Below are 15,305 nucleotides of genomic sequence, written 5' to 3' on the forward strand. Positions count from 1 at the left end.
AAGATATTGTTGTCAATGACGGGGCCACAAGGGACAAAACCCGGGAGTTGATGTGGCTCTTATCAACAACAAGATTTAAATGCTTGTCTGAGAGCATGGAAAGAAGAAGAAGAAAAAAAATCTGACCAACCTGCGTATATTTTTCAGAGGCTTTTAAAAGCACGTCATACAGCTATGGACAAAAGTCTTATGATGATAGTTAGTTGCCACAAATCTCAATATTTTTCTGAACTATGAGAGTGGGGGGATGCGTATAGTTGCATATAGGATTGAGTAAGTCTATCATTAAGTGATTGGAACTAATGAGACTAAAAACACATCACTGCATAAAAGATTAGACCAAGCCTAACAAATCAATATGAATTTCAAAGTATTAAATTTATAAATATGATTAAACTTAAAAGATTTAGATTTCATATACTAATGGAGATCTAGTGATGTTTGAGCTGCTGATGGGAGTTGTGGATTGTCTGACCAAAAAACTTGGACCATTAAAGCCCATTAGGTTTGACATGAGTTCAAACACAGGATTTCATCTCTATGTGAGAGTACAAATCCTTTGGAGACATCGAAAGGCCAGGTCTGTGTCCCTTTTGATTTTAGCAGCGCCAGCAGTATGCGAGTAGGAGGGAAGAGAGAGGAAAGAAATAGATGAACATGATTAAGATAAGGAAAAAGTACCAAGTGATCATGTGAGAATCCAATCTCTCGTAGCAGATTATACTGGAAACATATGTGCTTAAGTTCATGTTAGACGCTGGAAGTTTGAAGTAATATGCAACTTCTTTCTTTCCTTTTTCTCTTGGGGAAACCGAAATGAGTTCCTTTACAAGATGTGCTATCTCTCTATGACGAGAGAGGTATGTAACAGTTCATTTACTGCATAGGTTGTCGCTGACTTGTATATTCTTGGATTGTTTGTGTGAATGTGTATTGCCAACATGTTCATGTCAGAGCTCAGAGGAGAACTCTCTACGTGAAATGTCAAGGTGATACCAAACTGAAGGTAGCAATGGGGAAACTGCTACACCCTTCTATTTCAGCAACCTCTCCTTGAATCTATGGAACCCCACTAGGAGAAGAGCAGTGATAAGTAGGCTTATCATCCTTCACTTCTTCGGCCTTCTGAGAGAGCTCTTACATGAAATGGAAGTGCTATGCTTCTGTGTGTTTGGTGGACCAATATCCAAGCTCCAGTGTTACAATATATAATATATATATGTATATATATATAATACATGTAATCAAGTGTCTCTTTGGAGATATCTGATAACATTGGAATGCTATATAAAGAAGGTTAAACATCTACACCGTCTTCCATCTCACTGAACCCTAACCTCTCAGGAAATTAACAGGCATTTGTTGTCATCAGTACCTTTTCTCTCTGCTGTCCCTAGTTCTAACCTACCACATCCTTGGCCACAGGGTTTGAGATCTCCCTTGTCAATGCGACTGCAGACTTTACTATATATAGAAGTGAAAGCAGATTGTGTTTTGCTTTGCAGACAGAGCAAGATGAGAATAGTAACACAATCTATCTGTCTTTTATGTAGGTAATTCTCTGTAATGCTTCAAATGCATTGTATCCAACAACATCGTCATCATCATCATCATGAGACCCGTATCAGTAGCAGCTCAAAGGAGAACAGCAATAGGGAGATGGCAAAAAGAAGAAAAAGTGCAGAGCCAAAAGGTTGATCGGAGCACGTGAGCCATCACCCGTGGCGTCGCCATCGACGTTTCTTCTCTCTTTCTTTTCTCTCTCTCTCTCCCGCCTCGGTAGCTGAGCTAAGATAACCTACGGAGCCCTGCACGCCATGGCCGCAGAAGCTAGCGTCCTCACGTTACATTGCGTACGTACGAAACCCTGCTTTTTCCAGGTATTTATGATGGCAAGTCCGAAGAAGACCTTCGTCGTCCCTGATGCGAGAGACCTGTGTGACCGCTCACTGCCGGTCCATTGAAGTCAAGTCCACTGCTTCTGTCTAACCCAACGTTGGTAGAGAAGAAAGGAGAGGAGAGGCTTGCGGAGTCGTCCATCAATCGACGGATGAGACATGGGAGTCGTGCCTCCTCAATGTCAGAACGTGTCGCGAGGTTTAAAGCAGCAGATTAGGTACACATCAAGTCTCCTCTCGTGCTGCTAATGGAGTCCAACTCACAACATAGCAATGGTAGCCTGAGAACATATACATACACGATAGCGAACAGCGGCAATTGCAGAGACAAGCAAGTCATACGTGATCTCAAGGAGGCCAGCACGATTTTTAAAGCAGGGGGGTTCGGCTAGAAGTAATCGAGCCGGGCAGGTTTATTGGGCTCGTTGGACGAGCTGGACCGGGCCGAAGAGGGGACGACCGGGGGGCGGCGGGAGCGCATGAGAGCCAGGTTGAGGCCCTTGAAGAAAGGGTGCGCCTTGACGTCGGCGGCGCCGCGCCGGGAGCCGAGGCGGGTGGTCGGGTCCTTGGCGAGAAGGCCGGCGATCAGGTCCCTCGCGGCCGAGGAGGAGGAGGACGAGGGGTCGGAGGGGGGCCTGGGGAAGGCCAGTGGCTGCCTCACGATGTTGCGGAGGGTGGACTCGTTGGTGGGCCCCGCGAAGGGGGTGCGGCCGTAGAGTAGCTCGTAGATGAGGATCCCGTAGGCCCACCAGTCGACGGCGCTGCCGTGGGGCCGGCCGGCGGCGACCTCTGGGGCGACGTACTCGTGTGTCCCCACGAAGGAGCGAGACCGGGCGCCCACCGGCTCGGCCACGAACCGCCGGTCCGCCTTCGATGCGCGGCGGGGCGCCCGCCGGCCGCGAAAGGGGAGGCAGGAGGGATCGGCGCGGAAGTGGTCGTCGCAGCCGACGGCCGCCGCCTCACTGGAGGCGGCGGCGACGAGGGGTTCGATTGTAGGGGAGGCGGTCGACTCCAGGGAGAGGTCGAAGTCTGAGAGCATGATGTGGCCATCGGCGCGAATGAGGATGTTCTCGGGCTTGAGGTCGCGGTAGACGATGCCGAGCATGTGGAGGTACTCGAGCGCGAGCAGCACCTCCGCCGCGTAGAACCTGCGGAGCGAATCCAATGTAAACGACATCAGCGCTAGAACAGAGCAAAAAGATGGCGTCTTTCGGCGGGTCGATCACATGAACGGATGTGCTTTCTTTCCTTCGTACGATGGTGGAAAGTAACTGTCCGATTTCTAAACAGATTGAATGAAACCTATGATTGTGATCGTGAAATCGACTTCCGACAGGCGATAGCATTTGTAAGATCTTTACATGGAAACATTGGGTAGTTGCGTGGATTTGCAAGAAGTAATCGTTCGTCGTAAAAAAGTTGATCGAGGATGGGAAAAGGTGCGGTTTTTAATTAAGAAAAAGGAGGTCGATCGAGGACCTGGTGGCGGCGACGGAGAAGCGAAGGCGGGGCTGGCGGTGGCGGAGGGTATGGAGGTCACCGCCGCTGCAGTACTCCATCACCACGCAGGAGAAATGCGGAGACGCGTCGAAGTCGGCGTAGAGGGTGGGGAGGAAGGGGTGGTCAAGGACCCGCAGGATCCTCTTCTCCGTCGCCGCCCTCTCCAGCTTCTTCTTCTTCTTCAGCGCCAGCTTGTCCACCACCTTCATCGCGTACGCGCACGGAGAGGCCTCGTCGCGGAGGTGGCAGAGGTAGACGGTCCCAATGTCTCCGCTCCCGATGCGGCGGACGAGCTTGAAATCCCGGGGCCCGAGGTTGGCGTCGACGGCGCGCGACCAAATGGCCGCCCAGGCGGCGTCGGACGAGCGGTGGGGCTTCGAAGACAGCCGCGAGGGGGCGGAGGGGAGCTCGACGCCCACCGCCGGCGCGGCATCATCGAAGGAAAAGCGGCAGAAGCTACTGCGACGGTCCTCGCAGCTGCCACCGCTGCTGCTCATTGAGCTCTGGCTCGAGTTCAGCACAACCTGGCCCGACTCGCCGTCGGAATCCATCTGCAAATCCGACATGTTCGCACCAAACCTCACCCGCAAGCTCCAACGCCTCGAATCCAACTCCTTAAACAGTGAACATCATCAAAGAAGAAGCAAAAATGACAGGAAAAATCCGAACTTTTCCCACACTGGCACAGGGGAGCACCACAAAGACCGGGAAAATAGGAAGCTCGCTTTGGATCTTTCTCCGGAGGCGACAAGCAAAGCGATTCCAAGGCGATTACCCAAGCAGACAGCGAAATCCGAAGAGCAGCAAAGAGAAACAGAGGTTCTGTTCTCTCTCGCACTCGGGGATCGAAACTTGCCTGGAACAAGAAACCCACGAGGGAATCAAAGGAGCTCAGAGTCGTTCGGTTTCACTCACTCCACAAATCCAAGCTTCTGATTCCTCGCTCGCCCTCCCACCGCAGGCTCGCACGAAAAGCGAAAACGAGCAGCGGTTGTTCGCCAAGAAGGGAACTTCAACGAAGCAAAGAATCACGACTTGCAACGCGAATCCGCCATTAGAGCAGCACCTCGCGAGTCCCGTGCGACGTCTCGCCAGTTTCCCTTGCTCGGAGAGTAGGGACACGGACATCGAAACTACTTATACCAGCGGCGTAACGCAACACGGCTGCTCGAAGAGTAGGAGTGGCATAATGGTAAATAGGTCCGATTGGAGGGGGTCAAAGGCGAGTGACGCGTGCAAGCGAAAGATGCGTCCGGCGTCGGGGCAGAACCGTGATTTTGAGCGGTGTCCAAAAACAGAGGCCATGAAAGGTTGGTGGATAATTTGCATGAAACATCCCATCTTATCACACGTCTTGTAATTGATGATTCACTCCGTAAGATATTTCATCGGTTGGTAATCGTTGACAGGATGATGATATTTAGTAGCTGACCTAACAGTTGACATACGATAAGGAATGAGTAGAAAAGGATCATTCATGGAGTGCTTAGAGGACACATCGTCGTATTGGATCTCACATATATCATGTTCTTGATCGGGATGTCAAACATTTCATGCCTAAATCAATCACACATCGGAATCAGAAGATGATTTGAATGGATTCACAAGGACTAGATGAGTCTTTGAAGTATTTTGGGGGTAGAGGTTGAAACTCGCAAGTTACTTATTGCATCGAGTGTAGATAATGACACCATAAATCCAAATCCCACACATGAAGAACAACTTTGGCAAAACTTTCTTTTACATCTATCTTATTGACAATATCTTTTTAATGTCTTTTGGACGACATGTTTTAATTTCAGAGACAAGGTGGGCTTCCCCTCCATTAATGACTCCCCTGTTAGGCCATGATGACCTATGATTTATCCAAGCAAAGCAAAGCTCTGTTACCTCCACTAGATTCAAAGATTTTGAGTCTTCAGCTGAAGATTAATGTTCATTGCTTGGGGAAGAACAGTAACTTCTCTGTTGATTGTTACATGGATACATTTAATGAATTCCTACAGCTGTTCTTTTGATGTGAAGCTTCAGGTGTTACCTCTGTTTCACCTCATGTTCATTCTCTTGGAGTTGCTGCAGCTGCTAAAAGTCATTTCCAGTGATTTATGCATTGTCACATTCTTTTGGAATCCTCCAAAGTTGAGGGGTTCTATGTGTTTTCTTCCCCAAACTCTGCAAAAGCTTCGAGTGACAGACATTTTAGTGAACCTGATGGCCCAGCAGACAAGAAAAGTAGTATTCCTTGCTTGTTGGAACTGGTAGATCTAAATGCAAGTTAGTGCTAATTAATTAGTGGTGGATCAACACTGGCAATAATGCTGAGACAGTCATCATTTCCATCTCTCTTTGAATTGGTATCACCTGTCCTCTTCATCTTGGATCAAATTAGCATGTAAAGGATTACACATTCTCTTCACATGTTTGAATCTGAGTCAAGTTGATCATGTATCTGACCATGAAGATTAGACACCATCATGTAAAGGCTTAAGATATTAAGTTGTAAATCAACTCAACCATTATTAACAAATTGATTCTTCTCTCTCTCTCTCTCTCTCTATCTCTATCACACATATATTCATTTTTTAACTTATATTTAGTTGTTGATTGATCATCGATCCTTCTTATTTTTTTAAAAAAATTAAACATATCCATGTTCTTCGGTGTTATAAGACTTATTTTCGATCGATGATTCATTTTTACTTAATCTAATCTAATCTTGAATCATCCGGTTTAATTTTTTTTATTCTATCTCACTCGACAAGATTTTGCTCGGCTCACCTAATTTTGTACCTACATTAAGATTTTTTATATACATTTAAATCAAATTAAACTGATCGTACATGGAGATTGGACATCATGGCAATCTAATTCTATCTTTTATCTTCGCCGACCGCGAGTTTAAGACCCTACATTGATTATTAAAGGCCCCATGTGGAGGATTAATAGCTTAATGATCGAGATATCATCTCTCATTTCCTATTACCATGCAGTGTTCAATGATATCTTAGATCAGATGTGGAAACCTATAGATGAGAATGGCCCCATGAGGTATGTGATGGCAACCCTGTCTCGGCAAATGCCGACCAAAAGTACACACAGTGGAGCCAACCCTCACAAGAAGCCATCTTCCTCAATGAGAAGGATGCCAACAACTCATCAAAAAGATGCTTGTCGGTTTGCACAAGGACAAGGTTGGGGCTTCAACACAGCAACTGCTACCAGCTGATGAGGAGCTTAAGCAGCACACTGACAGTCCTAATTAAACAACAAAAGCTGTACTGTGTACAGTTCAGGAATCTGAAAAAGGAAATGGTGTGTTCCCTGTGAGAAACAGAGGTCAAGAATAGGGTTCCAGAATCAACAATGTTTGATTGTAGCACTGCAAGGGAATAGCTGTTCTATGTTGAATCATGTCCGCTGCTAAGTAGTTGTTACTAATCTGAAAAATAGTTGAATAGTTGTTCTTACTCTGAAACAAACTTGAATAGTTGATTAAGATTTAGTGCCTAAGATTTCATCCAAACAAAGTTGGATCATAGCCACAATATGTTATTTCTTATATAAGATTTTTTTTTTTTACAATAATATGATGAAACACCAATCTCATGGTGATGTACCAGATCCACTTTATGAGGATTTAAGGTTTGCAGCTTCTTCATACACCTCCTTTCAATCCTCCCTCAGAAGGGTCCTTTTTTGTTTTTAGTTGTTTGTGGAGCAGTCAGTTTGGCATTCCAAAATAATAGGATTTAATATGAAAATAGAGTTAATGGTCTCTTCCACTATGATTCAACTGTGTTCAAAGAGATAGTCAATTGTTTACAGAAAGGCTTGTGTTCGATATTAAGAAAAACAGACAATTGGATGAACAAGACTCCTCACCAATATCACAAAATCCAAGTACCTACCGTTGGGTAATTGTAATAGTAGTAGTAGTGGAGGATAGGTGAATACTGTCTTAAAGAGAAAGCATAGATGTGTCTTTCTCCATGTAGTGTGAGCATAATGATTGCTGATGCAAGATGGACATTTCTTTCCGAATGAGAAGCTTCAGTTCCAGCTAGAGATTGCTGGTGAATTGACAAACTGCATCTAGTTCACTTTAAACCATAGGAAATATTCAGAATATGACAGAACAAGTTCCATCAAAGTTTACATTCATGATTGCCATAGTTTCAGAAGCTGAGGCTGCATGTAGCAGAATCAACTGGACTAACAAAATTACAAATTGATGGTTTCCCTCCAAACTGTGTAACTGATGGATGTAAACAAGTCAACTGTCAGAAATTATTCCTTGTTGTTGCAAGGTCGGATTCATATTTATGACAAACTCTTCACTTTACTCATAGGAAAATGTTCAGAATATGACAACATGTTCTATCAAAGTTGACATTAGAGGTCATAGTTCAGATGCTGAGGCTGCATGTAATCAACTGAACCACTAGTAATTACAAACTGTTAGTTCCCCTCCGAGCTAATAATAACTGATGGAGGTAAACCAGTTCAACTGTCAGAAAATGTTTCGTGCTGTTGTTGCACCATGGTTCCAGCCTCTCTCCTTTTCTTTCTTCTGTTTCTGCTGCATTACTCGATCACCATCGCCGGCATTACCCAGAACCATTCTCCTTGCCTTCCTCCCGCTGCGACCTACTGAAAGTCTTAGCTTATCCAGCCCAGAAAGCGTTCCTCCCCTTCTAATTGCCTGGGGCAGTTGAGGCCTAATGATCACCTTCTTCTGCAGGCTTCTTCGAAGAATGCTGTTGATCTTCTTAGCACTTCTCTGCTGGCTGCGAGTTTCACCTTCACATGCACCAACAGTTGTGAGGGTAGGTTGAGCTTGTGAAGGTAATGGCGGTGAAAGGTTGTCCATGGCATTGATCAGGGCTTTTGCCATTGGAAGGGGAATAAGGGAGTTCCGGCGTGGTGCTGTGGTGACAGGTAGACCACCACGGATGGTAGGACAAAGGGAAACCCTGCTGGCTTTCCTCGGGAATGGCTCTTCAGCAATCTCTGGCTTGTTTTCCTTGTCTCTAAACTGGAGGAAGTTCTTGAAGATGACGTGGTCATTTGGAGACTGCAGCAAAGGCCTGTTGCAATTGTTATCAGCAAGTGGCCGCATCATATCTGCAAATTCTTTACCTGTTTCTTTTTCTATGACATGAGTGTGGATTTTCTCGATTGGTGGACGAGTGACAAGAAAAGATTTAGCCGATGAGATGTTTTCTTCATGTTGTTCCCTTCGTTGTTGTTGCTGCAACTGCTGTAGTTGATTTTCAGCTATTCTGTTGTCTACATGCTGTCTTGCCAACTTTCTTTCAATCAATAGTTGTGATTCCAGTTCCTTAACCTGTATATGGAAGTTCATCAGAGACCATCCTTACGCTCTCAAGTACCAAAGAGACAGAATAAAAAATGGTAATCTCTTTAAGCAACCAAAGCTCAGTCTTGAAAGAACAAAAAGATAAGCATTTACTGCAGATCTCTATATATTTCATTCGACTAGCCAGGAACGGTGATCTGAATGGGCACATGCCTCTGCATAAAGGAGAAACAAATGTTCTAGATTTTAAACTATTATGCAGTAAAGGTTTCACTTTCCTGCCAACAATCAAAGAACTAAAATTTAGACATAAATTTCAGTTCATCTTCCCAATACAAATAACATTTCTCTGGCGATTTTTTGTACATGGAAACCCTTATCCTATGAGAACCTAAAGATATATCAATAAAAGTATCGAAAAAGAAAGGTGAAATAAAAAAAAGATGGTATTTGGATTTTGGATCATATTCTCTTCATTGAATAATCTTGCATTAGTGTTTGAAAAACAAAGTATTTGTTCCATATCTAAACAAAAGGCTCAGCATTTGACAAGGTTGATAGATACCTTCAAAGTTTCAACTCCTAAGGAACTCTAATTGGCTCATAGTGCTAGATGAACATAAGAAACTACCCAACTGTTGTTTATAGTGCTAGATTGACATAAGGTGACAAAAAAACATATGAGACATGATGGGGCTCTATGCTGTGATGTGTCAGTTGTGCCTACCAGTTTCTGTTCAGTCAACTCATGTGCATCCATAATTCTAGGCCTGTACTCTCTAAACAACATAAAACTGGTTAAGCCTAAATGACTAGCTTTACATTCATCTAACCCTGAAAACCACCACAATTTAACATCCACCCTGGGGGACATCGGAATGTGATAGTAATAATCTTATATTTCAAAGTCAACAAATGTCAGGTGTCTAATGCTGCGTTGTAACTTACTTTCCATGTATAAGAAAGATTAATATATAAAAAGGCACCTAAGTTCATGATTATAAATCATAAACATAGATAGATTTCAGCTACAACTGCCAAAATCCAACTCTATCCTGGAAAGACAGATTGGTATACTTTTAGAGAGTCCAAATAATTATCATAAATTTTCTAATTGGATTAACCGAATATGAAGGTTTTTAGTTCATACTTTGTCTTGAAGATTTTTATTGATCATATCTTTTGCCTTGTTTTTTATTTCCAAAGATTGAATTGTCTCTTCCATCTTCTTCATTTGAGAATCTTTCAGCTTGCTGTCCTCCTTGACCTTACCAACCTAGCAAGAGCAGCAGGAGAAATCTTAGACTCAAGATTAACAAGAATAGGCAATACCAAGGCTCATTACGAAACATTTGTCTTATTTTTCATTGATATTCATACCAACTGTTTGTATCTGAATATTTCACTCATGTCAATTTGTCTTTTGGCAGGACCAAGTTCAATTCCCCTGACTCTGCTTGCAAAATTAAGAGAACAAAGTGTCTCGCCTACGTCATCCTCATTTGGGCTAATCTGCACAAACATCAAAGTCTTCGAGTCCCCACCTGAATATATTTACTTAGTTAAGTAACTTCATGTAGTAGTGGTATATGATGAGAAAAATAACAAAAAAAAAAAAGTGGTGAAGGGGAGGCAGAATAAGATATAAAGAATACCTAGGGAGTCTTGAAGTAAGTGGGTAAGCTTTGAATTCCTGAATTGGTGAAAATTCCAAGATTCAGATGATGAAGGTAGAGAGATGTTAATAACAACAGCATGCAAAAGAGATGTTTCAGAAACCTGAAAGGAACATGTGGGCTTTTAGTTGCAAGAGCTGATATCACATTGCCTAATGCAGAAAGTGACTTGTTGATGTTTTGTGCCTCTTTTAGGCGTTCTCCTTGAGCATCTGTTTTTGCGACTCTCTCACTACCAGCTAGATCAATGAGCCATAATTTGCTTCTTGTGCATTCTCCATTCACTAGATTCTCTCCTCTTATCATCACACAGTGAATACTGAAGAAAATTGAAATGATAAATATTGACATTAAGCTACTACTCTGAGAGATAATAAGGTTAATGGATCTGTAGAAAGAAAAAATAACCAGTGTGATCGGCTGCTATGCTCATTTGCATTAGTCGAACCAACAACTCTTGCTTTGCTGCCAGTTTGTAGAACTTCCCAAGCTTCGGTCATGTTGGTCACATGAGCTTCGACTAGCCCTGGAACATGGTGAACTCCCTCGGTAACTTGTCTAACTTCTAGCCTATAAAAAACCAGCAAGTCACAGACTGGTCATCTATCCTACCTGTCAAATTAATGTAGAAGTTAAACTTCTGCTTACTTCTTTGCAGCTGCAGTAGGTTGAGATCCTGAAAGAAGCAAATCATGGATCTGCTCATTGTAGACCTCTAGTACACTTACAGTGACTTCATAATGATATAATCCTTGTCTTTCTCTTATTATTCGAAATATTTCCTCAAGTGTTCTATAGTTGACTCCACGAGCTTCTTCATTTCCTTCCATCGTAAAGGTTTTGCCTGTCCCTGTCTGTCCATATGCAAATATGCAGACATTGTATCCATCCAACACCGATGTTGCAAAAGGTGCAGTCTTCTGAAAAACAGTTTCTGGTGTTTGGGGTATAAAAGCAATATTTAGTTAAAAAATTTGGTGACTCAAGTAAGCATAGAGCGCAAGTTTGGTTGAATACCTTGACCATCTTCAGGACTGAACACAGAGTCAAACTTAAAGGCCTTACTGGAAGATACATGACCTTTGACGATAAGCTCACCATCGTTTGCAGATTCAAAATCAACAACCATGGAGGCCCCTCCAGTTTTTTCTTCCGTGTTAAGAGGTCGACAACGACAGAATACTCTAATGTTTCCTGAAATACAGCTAAGTTCAAGAAAAGTTTTGTGCTTCTCATTTGTTTCTATACATATTAATCAAATTAAATGCTAGGCTAACCTTTCAGCTCTATAACTTTGTTGTATAGGTCTTTTTTTTCTTTTGACTCCTCATTGAACCTGAGCTTGAGATCTTCATACTCCTTCTCTAGGTTGACATGACGTTCTACTGTCCGGGGTAAAATTGCAGCTTGTTAGATTCCGTTTCATCAATTTAAATGAAAAGGAGCTTTATGAGATTAGAGGTTATTGACAAGCAAACAATTCCAAGAACATCATATGCTGAATGTGTGAGATATCTTGGATAACTTACGTGAGGTTTGAATTATGGTTGTTGCATGGCTAATATCCGCAAGGCACCTCTTAAATTCTAATGCCTCCCCCGATAGATTGACATGCTCTAGCTTCAGCAACTGATTTTTTCAAGTATGTTATGCTCTAGAAAAGTAATACATGATGAAAGCAGATCGCAAAATGGAAGTGAGGGCAGAATGACTAGTATGAAAACACATTACATGAAATTTCTCACTCAAGTTAGCAAGGGACTGAAACCACCGACTCTTCTCCTTCACTTGTCCCTCTATTGCAAAAGCTGATTCAGAAACACCCACATAAATTATTCATCAAAAAAGTTCTAATAAAAGATCCATAATTTCAAATAACTACAATACCTAAAGAACCAACATGCATTGACTTCTGCATGAGCTCCATTTGAAGCTTCTGCAATAACAGCCTTGCCTCATGGCATTCTTTATTCTTAAGTTCATTTTCCCTTTTGAGATTCTCCAGTGCTCTTCGGTATTCTGTTTGCTCAGTAATGAGCAATTGATAGTCTTCCTCGAGTTTACTGCATTTGACACATTCCTCCTGAAAAATTTGAGACTTGGGTTCAGAAAAATAAGCAGTAATTTCATTTTTCAGGTGCCACTAATTCTTCTTACCAGTCCCCTGTCCGATACTTCTTTCTGCTTCCCTGGTGTTCTCTTAATTGTCTCGCCTGATAAGTTAATGAATATCTTTCAATTATTGAAAGTTTAAGTCAAAAGGAAGATACAGAACAGGGTTTAACAAGATCTACCTGCAGAAAAATCCTGTCGAATTGAAATACCAGACACAATAGCGTGTCCTACCACCCCTTCAAATCTGATCGATAATCCCTGCTCGTGAACAACTGAAGCTCTCAAATCTGACAAAACCAGAGGCCGGTTTGATCCAACCCGAGCATATATATCTAGGCCGGCAACTACCTGAGATGATATTCCCATAAGAAAGCCTCCATAAATAAACAATCAGCGTAATTGGATTAGCATGGAGCATGACACGCTTACCTTATCTTCCTGTATAAGAACATCGAATAATCTCATTCCTGCAGGTCCTTCAGTAAACACAATCTCAGCAAAATGAAGGTCAACAAGATAATCTCCTGCCTCGAGTTCAGGAAATTGGTATGAGAAATTCCCAAATCGAGCAGATTGGTATAGTTCCGGTGTGCCGTCCCCAACCACAGCATCAGTTTTTACAGGATCTCCACCAGAGTAAAACCTGTCCAGTTCAAATTCGATGCCACCGCAGACCACGAACTCATCCACACATCCTGCATTTATACTCAACGATCTCTCCTGGATTTCTGGTATCACCCCGAGCTCGATAGAAGCTTCAAAAGCACCGTCTTTGTCCAACTTTCTATCTTTTTCTGGGCATGCCTCTGCCGTTCTTAATTCCGTCCTGCTATCAGAGGTGAAGCCGTCGAAGCGACTTCCAGGGAAGAGCTCAACGGGTGCGACCTTGTTCCGCTGAGGGGTTTCTCTGATGTAATCTGGCGATTCTTGAATCCCCTCGCGGAAAATGCCAGGCGAAGGGGAGCCGGCAAGTTGCTGCGGAGATATTGCTTGGAATTCAAATGCCTGGCCACCTGCAAACATTACGTCCCAAGATAACAAACCCTAGAAGTGGGAGTTTCGGACCAATCCCACAGAAACAGCATATAACTGCTCATAAATCTCATCCAAGAAAAACCCCAACCCGTAACAGATGATCTGTCGGCAAGATGAAACGTCAAAGCAACAGGAGAACTAACCGAAATCATCAGCCATTGCCACCGCTTAACCAAATCGTTTCTTTCCCTCTAAAGAACCACCTGCAAAGATCAAGCAGCGTTCTAGCAGCGAAGCGTGATCGGAACCTGACGAATTCTTGAACCCCCAAAAGCAAGGAAAGAAGGGAGAGAATGAACCTCGGCGGATCTCGATCTTCCCACCGCAAGAACGCTTCTTTTTTGCGAGAGGAGATTCGCCCAGCAGCGCCGTCGCGATTTGCGCCGAAGCGCTTCCAATTGAAGAAGGGAACGAACGAGAGATTTTGAAGAGGAGAGGAGGGAAATGGATCAGGAAAAGGAAAAGGAACGGCTTTTTGATCGGGAAGAGAGTTAGAGAGAGCGAGAGAGAGGGAGAAAGAGAGAGAGAGGGGGGGTGGGGGGACTAAAAAGAGCTGCGTGAGAGGGAGGGTGAAGGACCGTTATGTTTTCGAAATAAAAGAAAAAGTGACTTACCCATTCATTTTGTACCCTACATCTACCTGTGTCGTTATTGGATAAACTTGGTGATCCATCCATAATCAAAGTGGTCGGACGGATATCGTTGGCGGGTAAGAAAACCCAGTTCTGGTTTCAGTCAAGATTTCGAAATAACCTTTATTACCCATTAATTTCATACCCAATCGACTCATCCATGGACCCCACATGTTACTAATACCTTCATCCAATCAGAAGGTAGGTGAGGTAGCATACGAGGGGCAAAATACAATGATCTCTATTTGAAATTTGAATACTTGCCACAAAGAGGAGGCTTCGGTCGCAATTAAAGCAGGATTAATAGCTACCAAATTAAGTACTACACGTAACAGTAGCTCTTTAACTGCGGATATAATCCAAGCCTTATTGCATGCATCTCTCCATCAAGTGATTGATTTCTGTGCCATGAGACTTGGGAGTCAACCAAAAATAAAAAAAGGCAAATCTTGTCATTTAGCTATTGTTCATAGGAAAATTCTACTTAGGTGATTGCAACTAATGCATAAGAAGAGATTATTAGCTTACACTTCAAGGGATTAACTTTAGTGCATTCTACTTCAGCACTCATTGATAGGGAAAATACTGGTCGGATGACGCGCCGTGACGACAGCCCCGGAAGAGCAATAACGCTGACTAGACCCGCCCTAACAACTCCCGCTGTTGAACGGCGACCTCCGACCCCGCATGGTTGACCACGACAAGGCAGGACAATGGCCTACCCCCCGCCCATACCCTGCTACGAACCGCTTCACCACGTGACCCCAGCAGCCGCGTCAGACGCCATCAGAGGTACCCCCTCACTCCAGCCGGCGGTCAAGTCAGGTAATACTAACCTCCTCTATAAATACCCCTAAGTCCTAAGCAAAAGGGGAGGCTCTCAGCATACTCAATACTCGGAGGTTTCTCCTCCTCCCAAAAACCCCCTCCACATCTTTCGCTAACTTGATCGTCGGAGGGGTCGGGTCGAGCACCCCGACCCGACCTTGGTGCAGGTACGAAGCCTTCGGAGACTCAGCGGGCTCGAGGAGACTCCCCATCCTTTGACCACCACCTTCCGGACCCGAACCAAGCCGCGACGACCTTAGGGTCACGGCTGAACAGTTACTGACCGTAACATTTTGGCGCT

The 15,305-nt window shown here is 43.7% G+C and overlaps 2 protein-coding genes across 4 annotated transcripts; both read right to left on the reverse strand.

Annotated features, from left to right (window-relative positions):
* Window positions 1-2,175: 2,175 nt before the first annotated feature.
* On the reverse strand, window positions 2,176-4,490 carry LOC135678094 (protein kinase PINOID-like). Its single transcript, XM_065190468.1, has 2 exons — window positions 3,378-4,490; window positions 2,176-3,046 (listed from the first exon to the last, which is right to left on the reverse strand). Exons 1-2 carry the CDS (start codon window positions 3,962-3,964, stop codon window positions 2,287-2,289), a joined length of 1,347 nt encoding a protein of 448 aa, XP_065046540.1. The 5' UTR covers window positions 3,965-4,490; the 3' UTR covers window positions 2,176-2,286.
* A 3,225-nt stretch (window positions 4,491-7,715) lies between these two features.
* On the reverse strand, window positions 7,716-14,073 carry LOC135583258 (kinesin-like protein KIN-14R). Of its 3 annotated transcripts, none has more exons than XM_065190469.1 (17): window positions 13,844-14,073; window positions 13,688-13,747; window positions 12,939-13,522; window positions 12,689-12,857; window positions 12,552-12,607; window positions 12,282-12,477; window positions 12,126-12,202; window positions 11,924-12,023; window positions 11,672-11,779; window positions 11,412-11,588; window positions 11,043-11,328; window positions 10,803-10,964; window positions 10,498-10,713; window positions 10,374-10,411; window positions 10,099-10,262; window positions 9,869-9,994; window positions 7,716-8,745 (listed from the first exon to the last, which is right to left on the reverse strand). In XM_065190469.1, exons 2-17 carry the CDS (start codon window positions 13,701-13,703, stop codon window positions 7,909-7,911), a joined length of 3,312 nt encoding a protein of 1,103 aa, XP_065046541.1. In that variant the 5' UTR covers window positions 13,704-13,747; window positions 13,844-14,073; the 3' UTR covers window positions 7,716-7,908. The 3 variants fall into 3 exon arrangements, with proteins under 3 accessions (XP_065046541.1, XP_065046543.1, XP_065046542.1); XM_065190471.1 differs by having other exon boundaries at window positions 13,688-13,768; XM_065190470.1 differs by having other exon boundaries at window positions 13,688-14,073.
* Between the last annotated feature and the right edge of the window lie 1,232 nt (window positions 14,074-15,305).

Source organism: Musa acuminata, chromosome BXJ1-7, assembly GCF_036884655.1.
Source record: "Musa acuminata AAA Group cultivar baxijiao chromosome BXJ1-7, Cavendish_Baxijiao_AAA, whole genome shotgun sequence".
Taxonomy (NCBI): domain Eukaryota; kingdom Viridiplantae; phylum Streptophyta; class Magnoliopsida; order Zingiberales; family Musaceae; genus Musa; species Musa acuminata.

What these genes read in the sequence shown, in the direction of transcription:
- LOC135583258 (XM_065190469.1), bottom strand. An exon ending in TCGACAGGATTTTTCTGCAG is followed by an intron (nt 12,608 to 12,688) that starts GTAGATCTTGTT and finishes TTAACTTATCAG; the next exon opens with GCGAGACAATTAAGAGAACA. An exon ending in TATTCAGATACAAACAGTTG is followed by an intron (nt 9,995 to 10,098) that starts GTATGAATATCA and finishes TGCTCTTGCTAG; the next exon opens with GTTGGTAAGGTCAAGGAGGA.
- LOC135678094 (XM_065190468.1), bottom strand. Translation starts at nt 3,964, where the DNA reads ATGTCGGATTTGCAGATGGATTCCGACGGCGAGTCGGGCCAGGTTGTG. An exon ending in TTCTCCGTCGCCGCCACCAG is followed by an intron (nt 3,047 to 3,377) that starts GTCCTCGATCGA and finishes TTCGCTCCGCAG; the next exon opens with GTTCTACGCGGCGGAGGTGC.